Source organism: Choloepus didactylus, chromosome X (genome assembly GCF_015220235.1).
Source record: "Choloepus didactylus isolate mChoDid1 chromosome X, mChoDid1.pri, whole genome shotgun sequence".
NCBI classification, from domain to species: domain Eukaryota; kingdom Metazoa; phylum Chordata; class Mammalia; order Pilosa; family Megalonychidae; genus Choloepus; species Choloepus didactylus.
In genome coordinates this window covers 4,216,078-4,235,137 of record NC_051334.1, presented here as the reverse complement: position 1 = coordinate 4,235,137, position 19,060 = coordinate 4,216,078, and the positions used below count along the sequence as shown (strand labels likewise).

Genomic DNA, 19,060 nt, shown 5'->3' with positions numbered 1-19,060 from the left:
ATCTTAGTGAGTGTGAAGTGATGCCTGTGATTTTGATTTGTGTTTCCATAATGACTAATGATGTTAAGCATCTTTTCATGTACTTTTTGCTCATTTGTGTATCCTCTTAGGAGAAATATCATGTGCTTTTCCCATATTTTAATTGGCTGTTGGTCTTCTAGTTATTGAGTTTTAGGAGTACTTTATTATTTGGATTATTATTAAACACATGTCAGATATGTGATTCACAACAACTGTTTTCTCCTTTTCTGTAGAGTGTCTTTTTCACATTCTTAATAATGGCTTTTGATATGCAAAATTGTGTTTAAATCAAGGTGAGTTCATCTACTTGTTCTTTTTGTTGCTCATACTTTTGGTGTTAAATCTAAGAAATCACTATTCAAGGTAATGAAAGTTTTCCTCTATGTTTTATGCAAATGTTTTATGATTTGAGATTTTATTTTTAGGTTCTTGATAATTTTTGAGTGATTGGTGTGTGACAGTTGAGAGGTCTTCATTCTTTTGCATTTGGACTTATGCTCCTAGCAGTGTTTCTTAAACGTAACAATTCTTTACATACTGAATAGGATGAACACTTACTTATCTGGACAAGTAATTTTTCATTGAGGGTGCTTTACTTTTCAAGAAGTATTTGGGTGTTTGGGGCCATTTGGGTTTCAGTATTCAAAAATATCTTGGATGTATTTTTTCTTTTAGGTACTATTTTAAATGGAATTGTTTTCTTGTTTTCCTGTTCAGATTGTGCACTGTGGTAGACAGACTGATTTCTGTTTGTTAATTTTGTAACCTTCAGCCTTGCTGAATTTATTATTACTATTAGTTTCCTTGTGGATCTCTGAGGATTTCTACTGATGGGTCATGTTATCTGCAGACAGATTTTATGGATTCCATCCAATTTGGACGCCTTATATTTCTTTTTCTTGCTGAGTTATTCAGGCTAGAATTTCTAACAGAGTGTGGAATAGCAGTGGTGAAAGAGGTCACCCTTGTCTTGTTCCTGATCTTAGGGATAAAACCTTTAGTCTTCCATTTGATATATATAATGTTATTTGTAATTATTTCATATTGTAGAAGTGTTCTGTTGCTATTTTTCTGTTTTTGACAGAAATAGGTCTTAAATTTTTTTATGTTGTATTATTCGTTTATATATGAGATAGAATTTCTCATTTTAATCACTTTTGAAGTGTGCAATTCAGTGGTATTAATTACATTCAGTGATACTGTGCTACATCACTACATCCATTATCCAAACCTTTTTATCACCACAAACTCTGCTAAGGGTTGCTATATTTTATCAAATGTCTTTCTGAGTCAGTTCAGATGATCAAGTGTTTTCTTTCCCCTTTCATTCTAGTGATGTGGTACATTGCACAGATTGATTTTCTTATGCTCAAACACCCCTGTATCCCTGGGATTCATCCCGCATGATCATTGTCCATAATTCTTTTAATGTGTCGTTAGATTCAGTTTAATATCTACCTATATCTTTTTTACTTTTTATTTTGTTAACATACATGTAACCTAAACTTTACCTTTTAACCATGTTTTAAATATATAATTGAGTGTCCTTCATTATATCCACAGTGTTGTGCTACCATCACTATCATTCATTGCTAAAACTTTTTCATCACCCTGAAGAGAAATTCTATATTAATTAAGCTTTAACTCCCTTTTCCCTACACCCTTGCATGTCCCAAGTAGACTTTATTCTAGATTCTGACTATGAGTTTACTTACTGTATTTCATATCAGTGAGATAATTCAGTATTTGACCTTTTGTATCTGACTTATTTCACTAAATATGATGTCTTCAACATTTATCCATGCTATATACCGGTTATCTCATGTATTAGAACTTCATTCCTTGCAGCTGCATAATATTCCATTGTTTGTATAGGCCGCAATTTATTTATCCATTCGTCATTTAATGGACACTTGAGTTGTTTCTGTCTTTGACATCTGTGAATGAATAATGCCCTGTGAACATCAGTGTGCAAACGTCTGAGTGCCTGGTTTCAATTCCTTTGGATATATACCTAGACATGCATTTATTTGCCAAGTCATATGGTAATTCTATTTTTAGCTTTCTGAGGCACCCCAAACTTTTCTACAGCAGCTGCACCATCCATGATGAACAATCATCTGTATTTCTCCATATCCTTTGCAACGCTTGTTTTCTGTTTTGTTTTTCTCTTGTTTTTTCTACTGGGTGTGAAATGGTATCTCATTGTGGTTTTTATTTGCATTTCCTTGATGGCTAATGAGGTTGAGCATGTTTTCATGTGTTTTTGGCCATTTGTGTATCTTCTTTGGAGAAATTTCTTTCCAAGTGTTTTGCCCATTTTTATTTGGTTCTCTTTTTTTGTTGAGTTCTAGCACATTTTTATAAATTCTGGATATTAAACTCCCTTACCAGATATATGGTTTCTAAATATCTTCTGACATTCTGTAGTCTGTCTCTTTCATGTTGAAGACCTTTGATGCTCCCAAGTTGCTAATTTTGATGAGGCTCCCTTTACCTTTTTTTCTTTTGTTGGTTGTGCTCTGTGCAGAAAGTCTAAGGAACCATTGGCTAACTCTGTGTCATGAAGATACTTGCCTGCATTTTCTTGAATGTTATACTCCTGGTTCTTATATTTAGGTCTTCTGGTCTATTTTCAGTAAGTTTTTGTAGATGGTGTGACTGAGGATCCCCTCATTTCTTTTGCAAATGGATTTCCAGATTTCTCAGCTCCATTTGTTGAAAGACTATTCATTCCCAATTCAGTGGACATGGCACCCTTGTCAAAAATAATTTGGCCTTAAATGTAAGGGTCTTTTCTAAACTCTCAATTCAATTGCATTGGTATATATATCTGTCCTGTCAAGTTCCACTATAGTTTTGTGATAAGATTTAAAATCAGGAAGTATGAGCCCTCTGACTTTGTTCTTTTTAAGATGGTTTTGCCTTTTCAGGGCCACTTACTCTTCCTTTTAAGTTTGATGATAAGGTTTTTCCATTTCTGTAAGGAAGGCTGTGTGAAATTTGATTGGGATTGCACTGAATCTATATTTATAAATATATATTTATTTATATATATAAATATATATATAAATTTGGGATTGCACTGAATCTGTAAATCACTTTATATCAGTATTTAATCTTCTGATCTATAACTATAAAATGTCCTTCCATTTATTTAGTAGTTCCTTGATTTTTAAGCAGTTGTTTTCTGTGTGTCTTTATGCTTGGTTAAACTTATCCCTCTGTATTAAATTCTTTTAGTTGCTAACTCTAATTGTTTTATCCCTTTATTTCATCTTAAGATTGTTCATTACTAGTGTATAGAAATACCATTAATTTTTCTCCTGTTAATCTTATACCATGCCACTTTATTGCCAAATTCATTTATTTTATTTCTTTTTCTTACTTAATTGCTCAGATTGAACCTCCAGTACGATGTTGAATAGCAGTGGCTACAGTGGGCATCCTTGTCTTCTTCCAGAATTTAGATGGAAAGTCTTGTGTCTTTAACAGTTATGATGTTATTGATGGGTTTTTCATAAATCCTTTATCATTTTGAGGAAATTTCTTTCTATTACTAGTTTACTAAATGGTTTTATCAAGAAACGATGCCAGCTTTTGTCACATGCCTTTTATGTGTCAGTTTAGGTAACTGTGTGCCTTTTTCCCTTCTTTTGAATTAATGTGGTATATTGTATTATTTGACTTTCTTATATTGAATCATATTTGTATACTTGAATAATTTTTACTTGATCATGCTGGGAGATTCACTGTGCTATTTGTTGAAGATTTTTGGATAATTGTGTATAATATCTGTTACTCTGTAATTTTCTTTTTTGTGATATCTTTATCTTGCTTTTTTTCTCTTTCATAGAATGAATTAAATAATGGTCCCATTTCTTCAGCTTTTTTGGAAGAGTTTGAAAAAGAATTGTTTTTAATTCTTCTTGGAATGTTTGTTAGAATGCACATGTGAAACCATCTGGCCTTGGACTTTTCATTATGAGGAATTTTGATTACAGATTCAGTTTCTTTACTTGTAATTGGTCAGATAAGATCTTGTATTTCTTTTTTCTTTGTAGGTTTTTGTGTGTAGCTTGAAACATTTATTTCAGCTTGCTTGTCTAATTTTTTGCCATGCAGTTGTTTTTCATCATATTCACTGATTCTTTTTATTTCTTTGACTTTTTTTTCCTTTTTTTAAACCTTATGGAAAAATTAAAACAAACAACAACAAAAAACCCACAACATTTCAAACAAAACAAAGCAAAGCATTAAGGAAAACAAATAACCTAAAATAACGATTTTGTTTCTAACATGTTACTACCATACCCCAAGAAAATTGATAAATCATATCAAAACAAAAGAATAAGAAAAACAAATAACCACATTGCTTCCAACATGTTCCTACCGTACCCCAAGAAAATTAACAAACCATAATCAAAGGTATAAGAAAAACCAAATAACCTGAAATAGCTACATTGAAACTAATTTTTTTAATGAAATAGGTTTTTTTAACTTTATCAATAACTTAAAAACAAACAACAAAAAAAGACAATTCAAACAAAACCAAAGATTTAAGAAAAACAGATAACCTAAAATAACTGCATTTCTTCCAAGTCCCTACCATACCCCAAGCAAATTAAACCCTAACAAAACAAAGGAATAAGAAAAACAAATAGCCTAAAATAACTACATTGCATCCAACATGTTTCTATTATACCCAAGAAAGTTTGCAGGCCATAATCATTTCTGAGCATTCCCCTAACATTGAGATTACCCTCAGCAGTTTATCTGTTCTTAGGAGAATATCATTTCCCCCTCACTATTACTGTCTATCTCTATGTCCCCTACATTTTACAATAAAAAACATTTATTTTACATTTTTCACAGGCTTCACATTAGTGGTAACATACAACATCTCTTTTTGTGTCTGGTTTATTTCACTGAGCATTATGTTTTCAGGGTTGATCTATGTTGTCGTATGTTTCATGACCTCATTCTTTCTTACTGCCACATAGTATTCCATCTTGTGTATATAACACATTTTGTTTATCCACTCATCTGTTGAAGGGCATTTGGATTGTTTCCATTTCTTGGCAATTGTGAATAATGCCACTGTGAACATCGGTGTGCAAATATTTGTTCGTGTCACTGCTTTGAGATCTTCTGGGTATACACTGAGAAGTGAAATTGCTGGATCACAGGATAAATTGATAGTTTTCTAAGGAACCGCCACACTGTCTTCTAGAGTGGCTGTACCAATATACAGTCCCACCAACAATGAATAACAGTTCCATTTTATCCACATCCTTTCCAGCTTTTGTAGTTTCCTATCTGTTTAATGGTAGCCATTCTAATTGGTATGAGATGATGTCTCATTGTGGTCTTAATTTGAATCTCCCTAAGAAGTAGTGAAGCTGAACATTTTTTCATGTGTTTTTTAGCCATTTGTATTTCCTCTTCAGTGAAATGTCTTTTCATATCTTGTGCCCATTTTATAGTTGGGTTGTCTGTATTATTGTCATTGAGTTGTAGGAATTCCTTATATATGCAAGATATCAGTCTTGTCAGATAAATGGTTTCCAAATATTTTTTCCTCTTGACTTTTTTGACAGATTTCCTTGAAGTACAAAAGCTTTTAATTTTGAGGAGTTCCAATTTATCTATTTTTTTTCTTTTGTTGCTTGTGCTCTCAGTGTAAAGTCTAAGAAGTGACCTCCAGTTACAAGGTCTTCACGATTTTCCCTACATTATCTTCTAGGAGTCTTATGGTGCTGTCTCTTAAATTGAGGTCTTTAATCCATTTTGAATTAATTTTTGTATAGGGTGTGAGGTAGGTGTCCTCTTTCATCATTCTTTTGATGATGGATATCCATTCCCCTGTCTCCTTTGTTGAAGAGACTGTTATGTCCCAGTTCAGTGGGTTAGGGGCCTTATCAAAGATCAGTCAACCCTTAGATCTGGGGGTCCATATCCGAATTCTCAATTCGACCATTGATCTATATGTCTATCTTTGTGTGCCAATACTATGCTGTTTTGACTACTCTGACTTTATAATAAGCTTCAGAGTCAGGAAGTATAAGTCCTCCCACTTTGTTTTTCCTTTTTAGAATGATTATAGCAATTCGAGGCATCTTTCCCTTTCAAATAAATTTGATAACTAGTCTTTCCAAGTCTGCAAAGTAGGTTGTTAGAATTTTGATTGGAATTGCATTGAATCTGTTGATGAGTTAGTGTAGAAGTGACATCTTAATGACATTCAGCCTTTCTGTCTAAGAACATGAAATACTTTTCCATCTTTTTAGGTTGCCATCTATTTCTTCTGGTAAAGTTATGTAATTTTCTATGTATAGGTCTTTTACATCTTTGGTTAAGTTTATTCCTAGGTTGTTGATTTTTTTAGTTGCTGTTGAGAATGGAGTCTTTTTCTTGAGTGTCTCTTCAGATAGATCATTTCTAGTGTACAGGAATATTACTGAGTTTGGCTCATTAATTTTGTATTCTGCTACTTTGCTAAATTTGTTTATTAGCTCAAGTAGCTGTGGCATCGATTTCTCAGGGTTTTCCAAATGTAAGATCATGTCATCTGCAAATAGCAGTTTTACTTCTTCCTTTCCAGTTTGATGTCTCTTATTTCTTTGTTTTGTTGGATTGCTCTGGCTAGCACTTCTAGCACAATGTTAAGAGTGGTGATGGTAGGCATCCTTGTCTCATTCCTGATCTTAAGAGGGAAGGCTTTCAGTCTCTCACCATTAAGTACTATACTGGCTGTGGGTTTTTCATATATTGCCTTTATCATACTGACAAAATTGTTTTCAATTCTTACGTTTTGAAGTGTTTTTATCAAAAACAGATGCTGGATTTTGTTGAATGCCTTTTCATCATCTATTGGGATGATCATTTGATTTTTCCCTTTTGATTTGTTAATGTGTTGTATTAAATTGATTGATTTTCTTATGTTGAGCCATCCTTGCATGCCTGGAATGAACCCCAGTTGCTCATGGTGTATGATTTTTTTTTAATATGTCTTTGGGTTCAATTTGCCAGTATTTGGTTGAGAATTTTTGCATCTCTATTCATGGGGGAGACTGGTCTGTAGTTTTCCTTTCTTGTAGCATTTTTACCTGGTTTTGGTATTAGAGTGATGTTAGCTTCATAAAATGAGTTAGATAGTATTCCATTTTCTTCAATTTTTTTAAAGAGTTTAAGTTTTGTGTCAGTTCTTTGTGTACAGTTTGGTAGAATTCCCCTGTGAAACCACTTGGCCCTGGGTGTTTATTTGTGGGAAGCTTTTTGATGGCTGATGGGTCTCTGCTTGTGATTGGTTTGTGGAGGTCTTCTATTTCTTGTCTGGACAGTATCTTATTCATGTATCTCCAAGAAATTGTCCATTTTCTCTACATTATCTTGTTTGTTGGCTTACTGTTGTTCATAGTGTCCTCTTACCTTTTGTTATATTTCTTGGGGATCTGCAATAATGTCGCTGCTCTCATTTATTATTTTGTTTATTTGGATCTTCTCTTGTTTTGATTTTGTCAGTATAGCAAGGGACTTGTCTCTTTTTGATCTTCTCAAAGAATCAACTTTTGGTTTTATTTATTTTATTGCTTTTTGTTCTCTATGTCATTTGTGCTTTAATGCTTGTTCTTTCTTCTACTTGGTTTAGGATTAGTTTGCTTTTCATTTTCTAGCTTCTTCGGTTGATCCATTAGTTCTTTGATTTTAGCTTTTCCTTTTTTGATGTATGCATTTACAGCTATAAATTTCCCCCCTCAGTACTGCCTTCGCTGCATCCTGTAAGTTTTGATATGTTGTGGTCTATTTTCATTTGTCTCCAGATATTTAGCAATTCTCGTGCTATTTCTTCTTTAACCTACTGATTGTTTAGGAATGTGTTGTTAACCTACAGATATGTGTGACTGTTCTAAATCTTTGATGGTTATTGACTTCTAGTTATATTCCATTGTCATCAGAGAATGTGCTTTGCCTAATTTCAATCTTTTTAAATTCATTGAAGCCTATTTTGTGTACCAGCATATGATATATTCTGGAGAAAGTTCCATAGGTACTAGAGAAAAATATATATCCTGGTTATTTGGGATGTAATATTCTACATATGTCTGTTAAGTTGAATTCATTTATCAAATTGTTTAGTTTTTTAATTTCCTTATTTTTCCTCTCTTTGGTTGATCTGTTTATAGGAGAGAGTGATGTATTGAATTCTCCCACAGTTATTGTGGAAACATCTATTGCTTCCTTCAGTTTTTTTTTTGATGCAATTTTATTGAGATATGTTTACATACCAGATAATCATCCAAAATGTACAATTGATAGTTCATGGTATCATCGTATATAGTTGTCCATTCATCACCACAATCAAATGTTTGAACATTTTCATGGTTCCATAAAAATAAAAACAAGAATAAAAATAAAAAATATAAAGGAACACCCAAAACTTCCTGTACTCCTTATCCCCCCATTATTTATTTGTTTATTTTTTGTCTTTATTTTCTTACTCATCTGTCTATATACTGCATGAAGGGAGAGTCATTGGTAAGGTTCTCAAAAATACACGGTCACACCATCAAAGGTATATAGTTATAAAATCATCTACAGGAATAAAGGATACAGGATTGCAATTCAACAGTTTCAGATATTTCCTTCCAGCTATTTTATTTTTTTATTTTTATTGTTTTTATAATTTTTTTTTCATTTTTTCATTAAGATTCATTCTCATACCATACAGTCATCCAAAGTATATAATCCATTGCTCACATTGCCATCATAGTTGTTCATTCATCGTCCTGATCTATTTTTTTTAACATTTTAACATTTTTAACATTTTCCCTGTACCAGAAAAAAGTGAAAGTAGGAATAAAAAGTTAATAGTAAAAATAGAACACCCAAATTGTCCCCCCACCCTGTATTTCCTTTATTTATTTATTTATTTTTTCTTTGCCCCATTTTTCTACTCATCCATCCATACACTGGATAAAGGGGCTGTGATGTACATGGCTTTCCCAATCACATTGTCACCCCTTGTAAGCTCCATTGTTATACAATCGTCTTCAAGATTCAAGGCTACTGGGTTGTAGTTTGATAGTTTCAGGTATTACCACTAGCTATTCCAATTCATTCAAACCTAAAAAGCATTACCTATATTGTGCGTAAAAGAGTGCCCGCCAGCATGACCTCTCGGCTCCTTTTGGAGTCCCTCAGTCACTGAAACTTTATTTCATTTCATTTCACATTCCCCTTTTGCTCAAGAAGATGTTCTCTATCCCACGATGCTGGGTCTAGATTCCTTCCCGGGTGTCATATTCCACATTGCCAGGGAGATTTATACCCCTGGATGTGAGATCCCACGTGGGGGGGGGGGGGTAGTGATTTCACCTGCGTAGTTGACTTAACTAGAGGGAGAGGGCCACATCTGAGCAACAAAGAGGCATTCAGGGGGAGACTCTTAGGCTCAGTTATAAAAGAGGCCTGGCCTCTCCTTTGTGGCAACAGGCTTCCCCAGGGCCAGTCCCATGATAGAGCGTTCGGTACATTAAACTGCCAGTCCTCAACGTTTGTGAGCACATCAGCAGCCATCCAGGAGAGGAATCCTGACACCTCTGCATTTTCCCCCAGGTCCTCAGGGGCCCTGCATATTTATTTATTTATTTATTTATTATTAACTATATCAGAAAATTTTAAAAACCATACAGTAAAAAAAAATTCAAACTAACCAAAACAAGGGAATAAGAAAAAGACACCTTTTTGATTTTTCTATTTGCATGCTTCGTGTTGTCCATCATATCCTGAGATCCATTTTGAATTGATTTTTTTCTCAATTCTTTCTTTTGTACTTTGACTTCCCAGTCTGCACTCTTCCAGTTTGCTTATTCTTTCCTTGGCTTCCTCTAATCTAGTACTGTGTGTATCCAGAATCTTTTTAATTTGGTCAACAGTTTCTTTTATTTCCATAAGATCCTCTATTTTATTTACTCTTGCAGATTCTTTTTTATGCTCTTCTGGGGTCTTCTTGATATCCTTTAACTCCTGAACCATGTATTGGTTTTTGTGATTACTTCTTTGATTAATTCGTCCAAGTTCTGTATCTCATCTGATTTTTTAATTTGGGTATTTTAGTTATCCATATCTTCTGGTTTCTTCATATGCTTTATAATTTCCTGTTGTTTTTGGCCTCTTGACATCTGTTTATCTTGATAGGATTCTTTTAGGATATGCAGGCATTTAACAGTTGTCTATAACTTGACATAGCCTGAACTTTATGCAGTGCACTTTCCTTTACCTACCAAAAGATGGCTCTCCTGAGCCACCTCTTATCTTCAATCCAGATATTCCCAACTTTGTTTATACAGCGAGTGGGGTCCAAGCCATGTGGATGTCCAATAAGTGCACCATTTTTCTCTGTGCAATGTGGACTGCCGGCACTGTGGTTGGGGGTTATGCCCTGTGCAGTTTTTCAGGGAGAGGGCTGAAAACCCAGTGCTCCCAGCCATTCCTGGGGTTGCGGCCGTGAAACCTTGTGGCAGGCATCCTCCTTTCAGCTCAAACTTCCTTCATTCCCTCCTTGCTGTGGACCCACAAGTCCCTGGGCTTGGTGTAGGACTCCTGTCTCTTCTGTGTGGTTCCCCCATCTCTAGGCTGTGTATCCCGCGGGCTTCTGTTGGGGAGAAGTTGTGCTATCACAAGCCAGCCAAATCCCGAGTTTTTTGGAGGAGGCTGTTGGCCGCAGTGCTGTGAAGGGGTGGCTCCTAGCCCACTTCAGACATGATTGTGTGGGGTGTGGAAAATACCCACTTCCGCAATCATCCGCTTGCTGCAGCAGCTTGCCCCTAACTCAGGGGCGTTCAGCTGCAGGTGTGCAAAGGGCTATCACCCACACCAGTTACCGACGTGTGTGTGCCTGGGGCCGACATCTGTTTTACTGTCTCCCTGCCCAACACTTCATTTCTGGTATTGTTATTTGCATTCTTTACCAGTTGTTCGCTTTACCATTGTAGGCAAAACTTTGTGGATTTTGTTGATCTTTTCAAAGAACTATGTTTTTAAAATTTTATTTTTAATGCAATTTTATTGAGATATGTTCAGACACAATGCAAACCATCATCATATACAATGACTGACTCACAGTGTCATCATTTTGTTGTGCATGCATCCTCATGATCAATTTTAGAACATTTTCGTAACTCCAGGAAAGAAATAATAAAAAAGAAAACCCAAATCCTCCTATACTCCTTATCCCCCCATATTATTGATGCATTCTTTTGGTGTACATTTGTTTCTGTTGATGAAAGACTATGAAGATAATATAGTTAACTATACTATTAGTTGACAATAGGTAAATTTTTTTCCTATATACCCCTCTATTATTAACTCCTTTACACAGTGTTCGTGTATTTGTTTAGTGCATAGAAGAACTTTTTTTTCTGTTTGTATAGTTAATCATAGATATGGTCCACCACAAGATTCACTTGTTATATATTCCCATGTTTAACCTCCAAGTTTACTTTTAGTGACATGCGTAACTCTAAACTTACCCTTTCTGCCACATTCCTATGCCCTGCAATTCTGTTAATGATCAGAGAGCCATCTTTCAACCACCAGCAAGGCACTACAAGATTTTTCTGTCCTTGTTAAGTATATTCTCTTTCTTTTTTTGTCACTTGTGCAGTTACTGAAATCCTTTAAAGGCTGTATGGATCCCAGAGAAAGATCATTTCTTTTTTTTTTACTTATTGTTTAAAAATTTTTTGGTGGAAATTCCAGCAGAACTCTGGAACATTCATGGCTCCGTCTTGATGATGTCACTCCTTCCATGTAGCTGTTTTTTTCACATTGAACCAAGTGTATTTTCCTATTTCTTCGTACACATAGGGATTTTTGTTGATTACTCTAAATTTGAATACTTTATTTCTTAACTCTGGTGGTTAGATTCTCCCCCATCACCTGTGTTTTCTTTTGTGGTGTTTGTTTTAATTGTTGAAGATTGTAGTATAGTATGTCTGTGTGTGGAGGCTGTTTTTCAGTGCTTAGGCGACTGCATAGCCTTATTGAGCTACTATTCACGGTAGTTTTCCAGTATTCCCCAATATGGAAAATTCTCTTGGCTGTCATCCAAATTCTTCCCTTTGGTTCCAACTACTGAATTTTATGTTTCGATCTCAGTCTTTTGCCCAAAGCAGTTATGGTTTGCTTGGTTCTTTGCACTTGTCTCCAACACTTCTCTATCCTGGTTGTATTCTGATTTAGGAATACCAAATAGTTGACTTAATTTATACTTTCAGGGAGTCAGAGGACATAAAGATACAGTAAATTTTTGCCTTAGGTGTGCATACAATCAGACACCTAGGAAAAGAGACCACACAGTGAGAATGTGGGGCACCATGAGCCTCACAGATTGCTGGTGTCAAATGAGGAAGAGAGTAGGTCCAGGGAAAGTAGAAGCACACAAATTTTTTTCACTATTTTCAGGTTTTTTCTTTTCCTGATTCAGCTTTTGTTTTTATTGTTAAATCTGGTTTGTTTCCCAGAGTTCTGGAAATGCTGGTTATGCCATTTTCTTCTGTTTTCAGTATTTCTTTGGGGAGACTATTCTTCCAGAGACTATTTCTCCAATGTCTTGCTTTGTTCACAGTGTACATTAATTTTTGCAAATTCTTAATTTTTATTCCTAGTTAATTGTAATATTTAAGCTCTTTCGAAATGTTTTCTGTTGTCTTTTCTGCCTTAAGTTGTAGTTCCCAGACTTTGGGTTACATGAATTAGTAAAATTTCTAGAAATTATTTTAGCAGTTAGACAAAGTAAAGACATTAAAACATTTTTGCTTTATTCTGTCATTCCGTGTTATTTCATAATTAGTGAAATTATACAAATCCTTTCTTGGAAATACTTTAATATACTCTTTATTTTGTTGTTTGGATGGATGTTTGGTTGATAAAGTCTACATATTCTGACTAGAAGTTGGGAATCACCATGTACATCATATATATTTTTATTTTTGGTAATGTAAAATCCCTTCCTTCTATCCTTTTTATGGTTTTTGCTTTTCCAGTGTACCATGATATCTCCCCATCGAAAGTCTCAAGTCAAATTTTATGTTAGCCATTTGAAACTGCATTGTGACATCTGTAGTATTTTATTATTTTCACATTCTTTTGTGATCTTTCATCTCTAGCTAAAATCTTACTTTGTATTGTAGACATTGCTTTTCTTACTGCTGTTTGCTTTCTTTGTTCATTTGTGCTTTTTGTTTTGTTGTTCTTATTCTGGGATTAGAGCTCTGCACTAAGAATATACTTTTGAATTTTTATAAACACAGATGCTGTTTTGTATATCTGCCAGTTAAATTCATATAAATAAGCTTACAGGCTATACACTTGATTAATAAAGAAATTACATGTCCTTGATATTTTAAATTTACCTTACTATCTGTAATAGGATTTTCCTGGTATTAAAATTTATAATTAAAACATCCTTTCATTCTATTTTAATAGTTTATTTATTATTAATAATATCACAGATCTGTATTTTCCTTGAATTATGGATTATTGTTCATAATTGTGTTAGTTTGGCAAGGAAAATTGAAATGTATTGTAAAAACCATTATCGTCATTTGATTTTCTCTTTGCAACTCTAGTCTTACCCAATTTGTACCTGTATTTAGACCATAGAATTCTTGTTTTACCCTTCCTATTAACACTATTGGAGAAATTTGGCATCTAATAATTTTTATATAATTCATTAATACAATATGCTTTTTCACCTATCTTAAATATTCTTTTAACATTAATTAAAATACAGTTGAATGTTGTCATATATGTATGTTAACTTACTAGGTTCTCCCCTTTGTTATACAGTTCACTTGTTTAACAGAAAAATTTGATTGAATTTAATGGAATGCGACCTTGATTTTTTTTTTTCCCCACCTAGGTGCTATTCAAGTATTGGGAAAATTCAGGATGCCTTTATATCTTACAGGCAATCTATTGATAAATCAGAAACAAGTGCAGATACCTGGTGTTCAATAGGGTAAGTCTTTATATATTAAAAAATAGTATTTTAGTTGTTAAACAGGAGTATTTGAACACATATAAAGTACTATATTTTTTTAATTATAAAATCAAGTAGCCAGTTTTAGACAGCTGTTTTTTCTCTTTCCAGCGTACTCTATCAGCAGCAAAATCAGCCTATGGATGCTTTACAGGCATATATTTGTGCTGTACAATTAGATCATGGGCATTCTGCAGCCTGGATAGATCTAGGCACTCTATATGAATCCTGCAACCAACCTCAGGATGCCATTAAATGCTATTTAAATGCAACCAGAAGCAAAAGTTGTTGTAACACCTCTGCACTTGCAGGAAGAATTAAATATTTACAGGTACCATTTTTTAAGTAGCATATTTTAAAAGGCAGATATTTCTCCATAATACACAGTCTGGAGGAGGGTGGCTGGAAAGGTCATGTAGTTGCATTTTGATTTCAGTAACTTGTTTTCGTATTTTGTTACATTATTTTACCTCGTTTTAAGTAAGATTCAGTATTTTTAAAATTTTTTTCCCCACTTTTACTTTTTTGATGGGTATTAATTTACTTAATGTTCCTGTGCAGTATCTACATTTTTAAGTTGACAAAACATTTTAGAGAACACAAACATGGTTTTTACTCTTGTTGAAATGTCATGAGAAAGATACCTGTGTGAATTCTGAAAAATAGATTTCAGCTTTGTTCTCTCAAAGAGTAGTTTCGGCCTGCTCTCTTTATGTATCGTCTTTCTAGAGATCCCAAATTTACAGTCTATTTTCTTTAAAAAAATAAAATACGTAGAGCCTGGAGGGAGATATAGTGGACTTGCTCTTACTCAAGTAGTCTTGTGTTAAATTTGCTTTTTACATAATTTTTCCTAGGGTCAGTTGTGTAACCTTCCACAATGTAGTCTACAGAATAAAACTAAATTACTTCCTAGTATTGAGGAGGCATGGAGCCTACCAATCCCCGCAGAGCTTACCTCCAGGCAGGGTGCCTTGAACACAGCACAGCAGGTGAGAAGTTGGATAATGTTCAGTAGGTGCCCAGCTTTAAGGGTTCTTTTTATTCTCTAGTGATCAACCTTATCTAACTAAGTCCAGGACTGGCTTTTATGAATGAAAAGTCTTTTTTATTTAATTGCAGAGGGTTATTAGATCAAAATAAAGTTCCCTCCAATTTGGGAGGAAATCTAAAATACCAATTTAAAGCTTTTGTAGATTCTTATGTGCGTGAAATAGATTTTTCAATAAAAAAATTTTGGTGGTAAATTAAAAATAAACATGCTTTATTAAAAATAAAAACGGAGATACACATTTCTCCATTTGAATTGATTTTCAATAATTGCAATCAGTGATGTCCACATAGTTTTGAAAAATATGCAACTTTTAAAGTGTTAAAATTTAGAGGAATAAATTTAAGAATATGTAGAACCATATTTTTATCTTAATTCTGTAATTCTTAGGCTTATAAACCTCATCATCTAAATATTGAACCTGTATTAGGCCTCAGTCAAACAGCAATTTCACAGCAGTCTTTGCCACTACACATCATTACTTCTATCCAAGTAGATGGTCTGTCCAGTCCTGTCAAGAGGAAAAGAACATCTAGTCCAACAAAGGTACATTTATTTAAGAGATATAGAGAATTCCAATTGAAAAAGAAGCTTCAGCTTTCCTGAAATTGTCCAGTTTGTACATAATCTGTCCTGTATTTTAAACTTGAAATCATTAGGGAGTGAAAAGTTTTTTAGCTAATTTGCTTTTTAAAGTAATTTTCTATCCCAGAATCTTAGCATCCTATTAAATATAGAAAGTAGGGATTAAGTATATCTTTATCAAATAATTATTCATCTCCCTGATTTTACAATCTTAACAAACTTTTCACTATCATTTACATCATTGAAATCAATTGAATGTTGGAGCTTAATGGACAGCCTGCTTAGGTACAATGGTTATGATTTAGATGAGGATCTTTTTGGGTGGTTTAAGGAAAAATGTATGTTTTAAATTTCTAGTATTTCATATTTTTATGTATATTAACTAATTTTAAAAATGATTTAATAGCATAAATCCTTTTTAACAAATGTAAATTTAAACATATGTCAATTCTCCAAGTCATAGCCATTCAGTTTCCCGCTAGTCATTATTTTTATGTGGTTTTACCAAATAGTCTTTGATTTTTCAAATCAATTTTATTCAGAATATTTCTGATAACTGCAGTAGTGGCCATATTGTTTCATATCCTTCAGTACAGCAGCAAGTTAATTCATGGGGTTCACAGAAATTACAGGTATGAATTATTATTCTGACAGTTTTCTTTCTCTGTTCTAAAGCAGTGGAGGTATTTTAATTCTTTCCGTGTTAATTCTTAAAATTTGAATGACAGTGAACTGAATTAACATGTTTATAAGTAAAATGAGCCCAATTTATAATTGTAATGGACATTATACTGTTTGATTTTTGTGTTTTTTGAAGAAGGAATACATTTCATGTGTGTATAAGAGCCTTTGAATATAGAGAATATACAAGGTAAAGTGTCTTTAAAATTCCTCCTCTAACCACTTCTTTCCCTTTGTCAAACACAGCTAGTGTTACTAGTTTCTTGTGGTTTTTCCAGAGATATCTTGTGCATACATAAACAAATATCCCTTTTTCCTCATGTATTCCTTTGTGTCATTAGACATTTGGTTCATTTACAGCATTTATGTTACAAAAAATGCTGCTTTAAGAAGCTTATTAATAGTGCATTTTAGACTTAAATACCTTTTTGTGTGAATATTGGAATTTCATTCCTCCTTAATATGATTATTCATACTACACAAAGCAACTTTCCAAAGGTGAATTTTAAAATTTTTACCTACTGTTCTGAGACTTCTGAAAAGACTTCAAATTGGGGTTCATTATTATTGATCAGCAGTCACTATCTTTGACCAGATAGAGCCTCTTTGTTTTTTCAGTGATGGATTTTTTAATAATATCTTGTTAGATTTAAGTTTGATTGTAGTCTTTTTCCTTCCTCTAGTACTTGGAACAGCTGCATGCAAGTAGGGATAATTTAAACCCAGCACAGAAATTGATGCTGGAACAGTTGGAAAGTCAGTTTGTCTTAATGCAGCAACACCAAATGTGTATAGCATTTTTATTCTAAAATTTATTGCTGTGTATGTGAATGATTACTTTTACCTCTGTCAACATTCAGTAGAATTCTTTAATCTGCACATTTTTAATAATAACTGATAAGAGACCTTTTTAGGGAAAATAGTCATAAATTAATTTAGAACAAAATACTTTGTAAAATACTGTATTTTTTATAGTATTTTGTGTATATTCCAAGGGTTTATAATTTTTAAAATTTCTTTAAAAATTAATTATCCCAGAGTTCAATGGGAATGTTTAAGGGTTGTTTAGTTTAAAGGATTTGGCAGGAATGTGTAATTTTTAGATTCCCTAATTTATGTTTTGAGAAAAAGACATGTATTCACGAATCATTATTCATAATTTTCAGGTGTTTTCTTCTACTATTGTGCCATTAATCAAAGGACTTCCAATTATAAAATGAAACACTTGTCTCCTTCATTCAGGAATTATAGCTAAAATTGAATATAATTTCTTGTTATTAAAGTGTTTCCTTTTTAACCTAGTGATTAAATGTTAAACTAACATTAGAGATGCATCAGTTATACATTTTCAGAATCACCCAAGTGGGTCTTCTTTTTTGTTTTTGAAGATCAGACAAACAGAAGCTGCTCAGGTACAGTCTACTGGAATTCTTAATGGCCCAGTTGCTGACTCATCACTGCCTACAAACTCTGGCTCTGACCAGCAGCCACATGCTTTTCTGACCAGAGAACCTAACGTCTCTCAGCCTGGAGTTCACCCTGCGTGTCTTGAGCAGCCTTTGTCCAGTGGACCTTTTTCTACAGACTGTGTTTCTTGCAGCACATCCAAAATTCTAGGGAGTTCAGACATTATTTTGATAGGCAATAACTGTATAAAAGGAAATGGAAATAATGGAAATGTGCCTTACCTGCAGCAAAATACTTTTTGTCTACCTCGTCACTGCACAAACCTGACCAGCAGCCCACAGGAGCTGTGGAGAAAACAACTGTCTAATTCCGTTCAGGTAACAGAAACACTAGCTTCTTTGTTGGGTTCTCATATAGTGGTTTCTCTTTCTTTGGTTAGAGTACCTTTTTGAGAGGATTTGAAAAAAAACCTTAGGAACTGATTTGATCTTTAAAAACAATTTTTAAACAATTCATAATTACATCAGACTTTCAAGTGTTAAAATATTATTACTGCATTATAATTGTATCTATGGGTTGTTTCACTTTTTCATTATAACATTAATATATGTATATGATATGTCACATACTCCGGAAAATTGTAGCGTTAGAGTCCCCAAATCTTCTTGCTAATGTACAAAGGCTCCATTAACACATTTTGAATATCTACAAATATTTTATATCAGGTGCTATGCTGAGTATTAACTATTCATTCTAATAGTAGAAAAAAATGAGTAAAGTTTCAATTACAATGAACTATGAGGAAATGTGATAAATATGTATGTGAGAATGCACTGAACAAGTGTGATCAGTATGTTAAATGTCAAAAATTGAGGTAATTTGGAAGGATAGAAGGCAGATAAAGTGTGTCTAGTGTGGCTTGTGTAGTTGGAGCGTGAAATGTCAGGACTTAAGGGTCTCAAATATCTTGACTATCCTTGTTATCAAAGTTATGCCACACTTGTTCCATTGTTGCTGAATTTTAAGCTTTTTTTTTTTACTTCTGTGTATCACACTATGATGTGCATAATTATGTTCTCATTCTTCCTTATACTTAGGGTTGTTTCCATTGCATTCTAGTATATTATATATAGCATTTTTATTAATCAACCACAGGGGAAATATGTAGCTTCTTACTGGAAAACCTTCTAAACAGTGTAGTTACAGATTATTGGCAGAAAGGTTAAGAATTTTTTTCTAAGATTTTAATACTTTTAATTAGAGAGGTG

The 19,060-nt window shown here is 33.6% G+C and overlaps 1 protein-coding gene across 9 annotated transcripts in view; it reads left to right on the top strand.

The window, feature by feature from the left end:
- The window catches only part of LOC119522025 (lysine-specific demethylase 6A-like), a 355,987-nt gene that overhangs the window by 251,649 nt on the left and 85,278 nt on the right, over positions 1-19,060 (top strand). For 7 of the 9 annotated variants that reach the window (XM_037820746.1, XM_037820753.1, XM_037820745.1 and 4 more), the window contains exons 11-15: positions 13,949-14,047; positions 14,180-14,399; positions 14,926-15,060; positions 15,510-15,665; positions 17,774-18,169. In XM_037820746.1, coding sequence (XP_037676674.1) covers positions 13,949-14,047; positions 14,180-14,399; positions 14,926-15,060; positions 15,510-15,665; positions 17,774-18,169 — 1,006 coding nt within the window. The remainder of the gene's footprint in view (positions 1-13,948; positions 14,048-14,179; positions 14,400-14,925; positions 15,061-15,509; positions 15,666-17,773; positions 18,170-19,060) is intronic. The other 2 variants (XM_037820749.1, XM_037820751.1) reach the window with 2 other exon arrangements.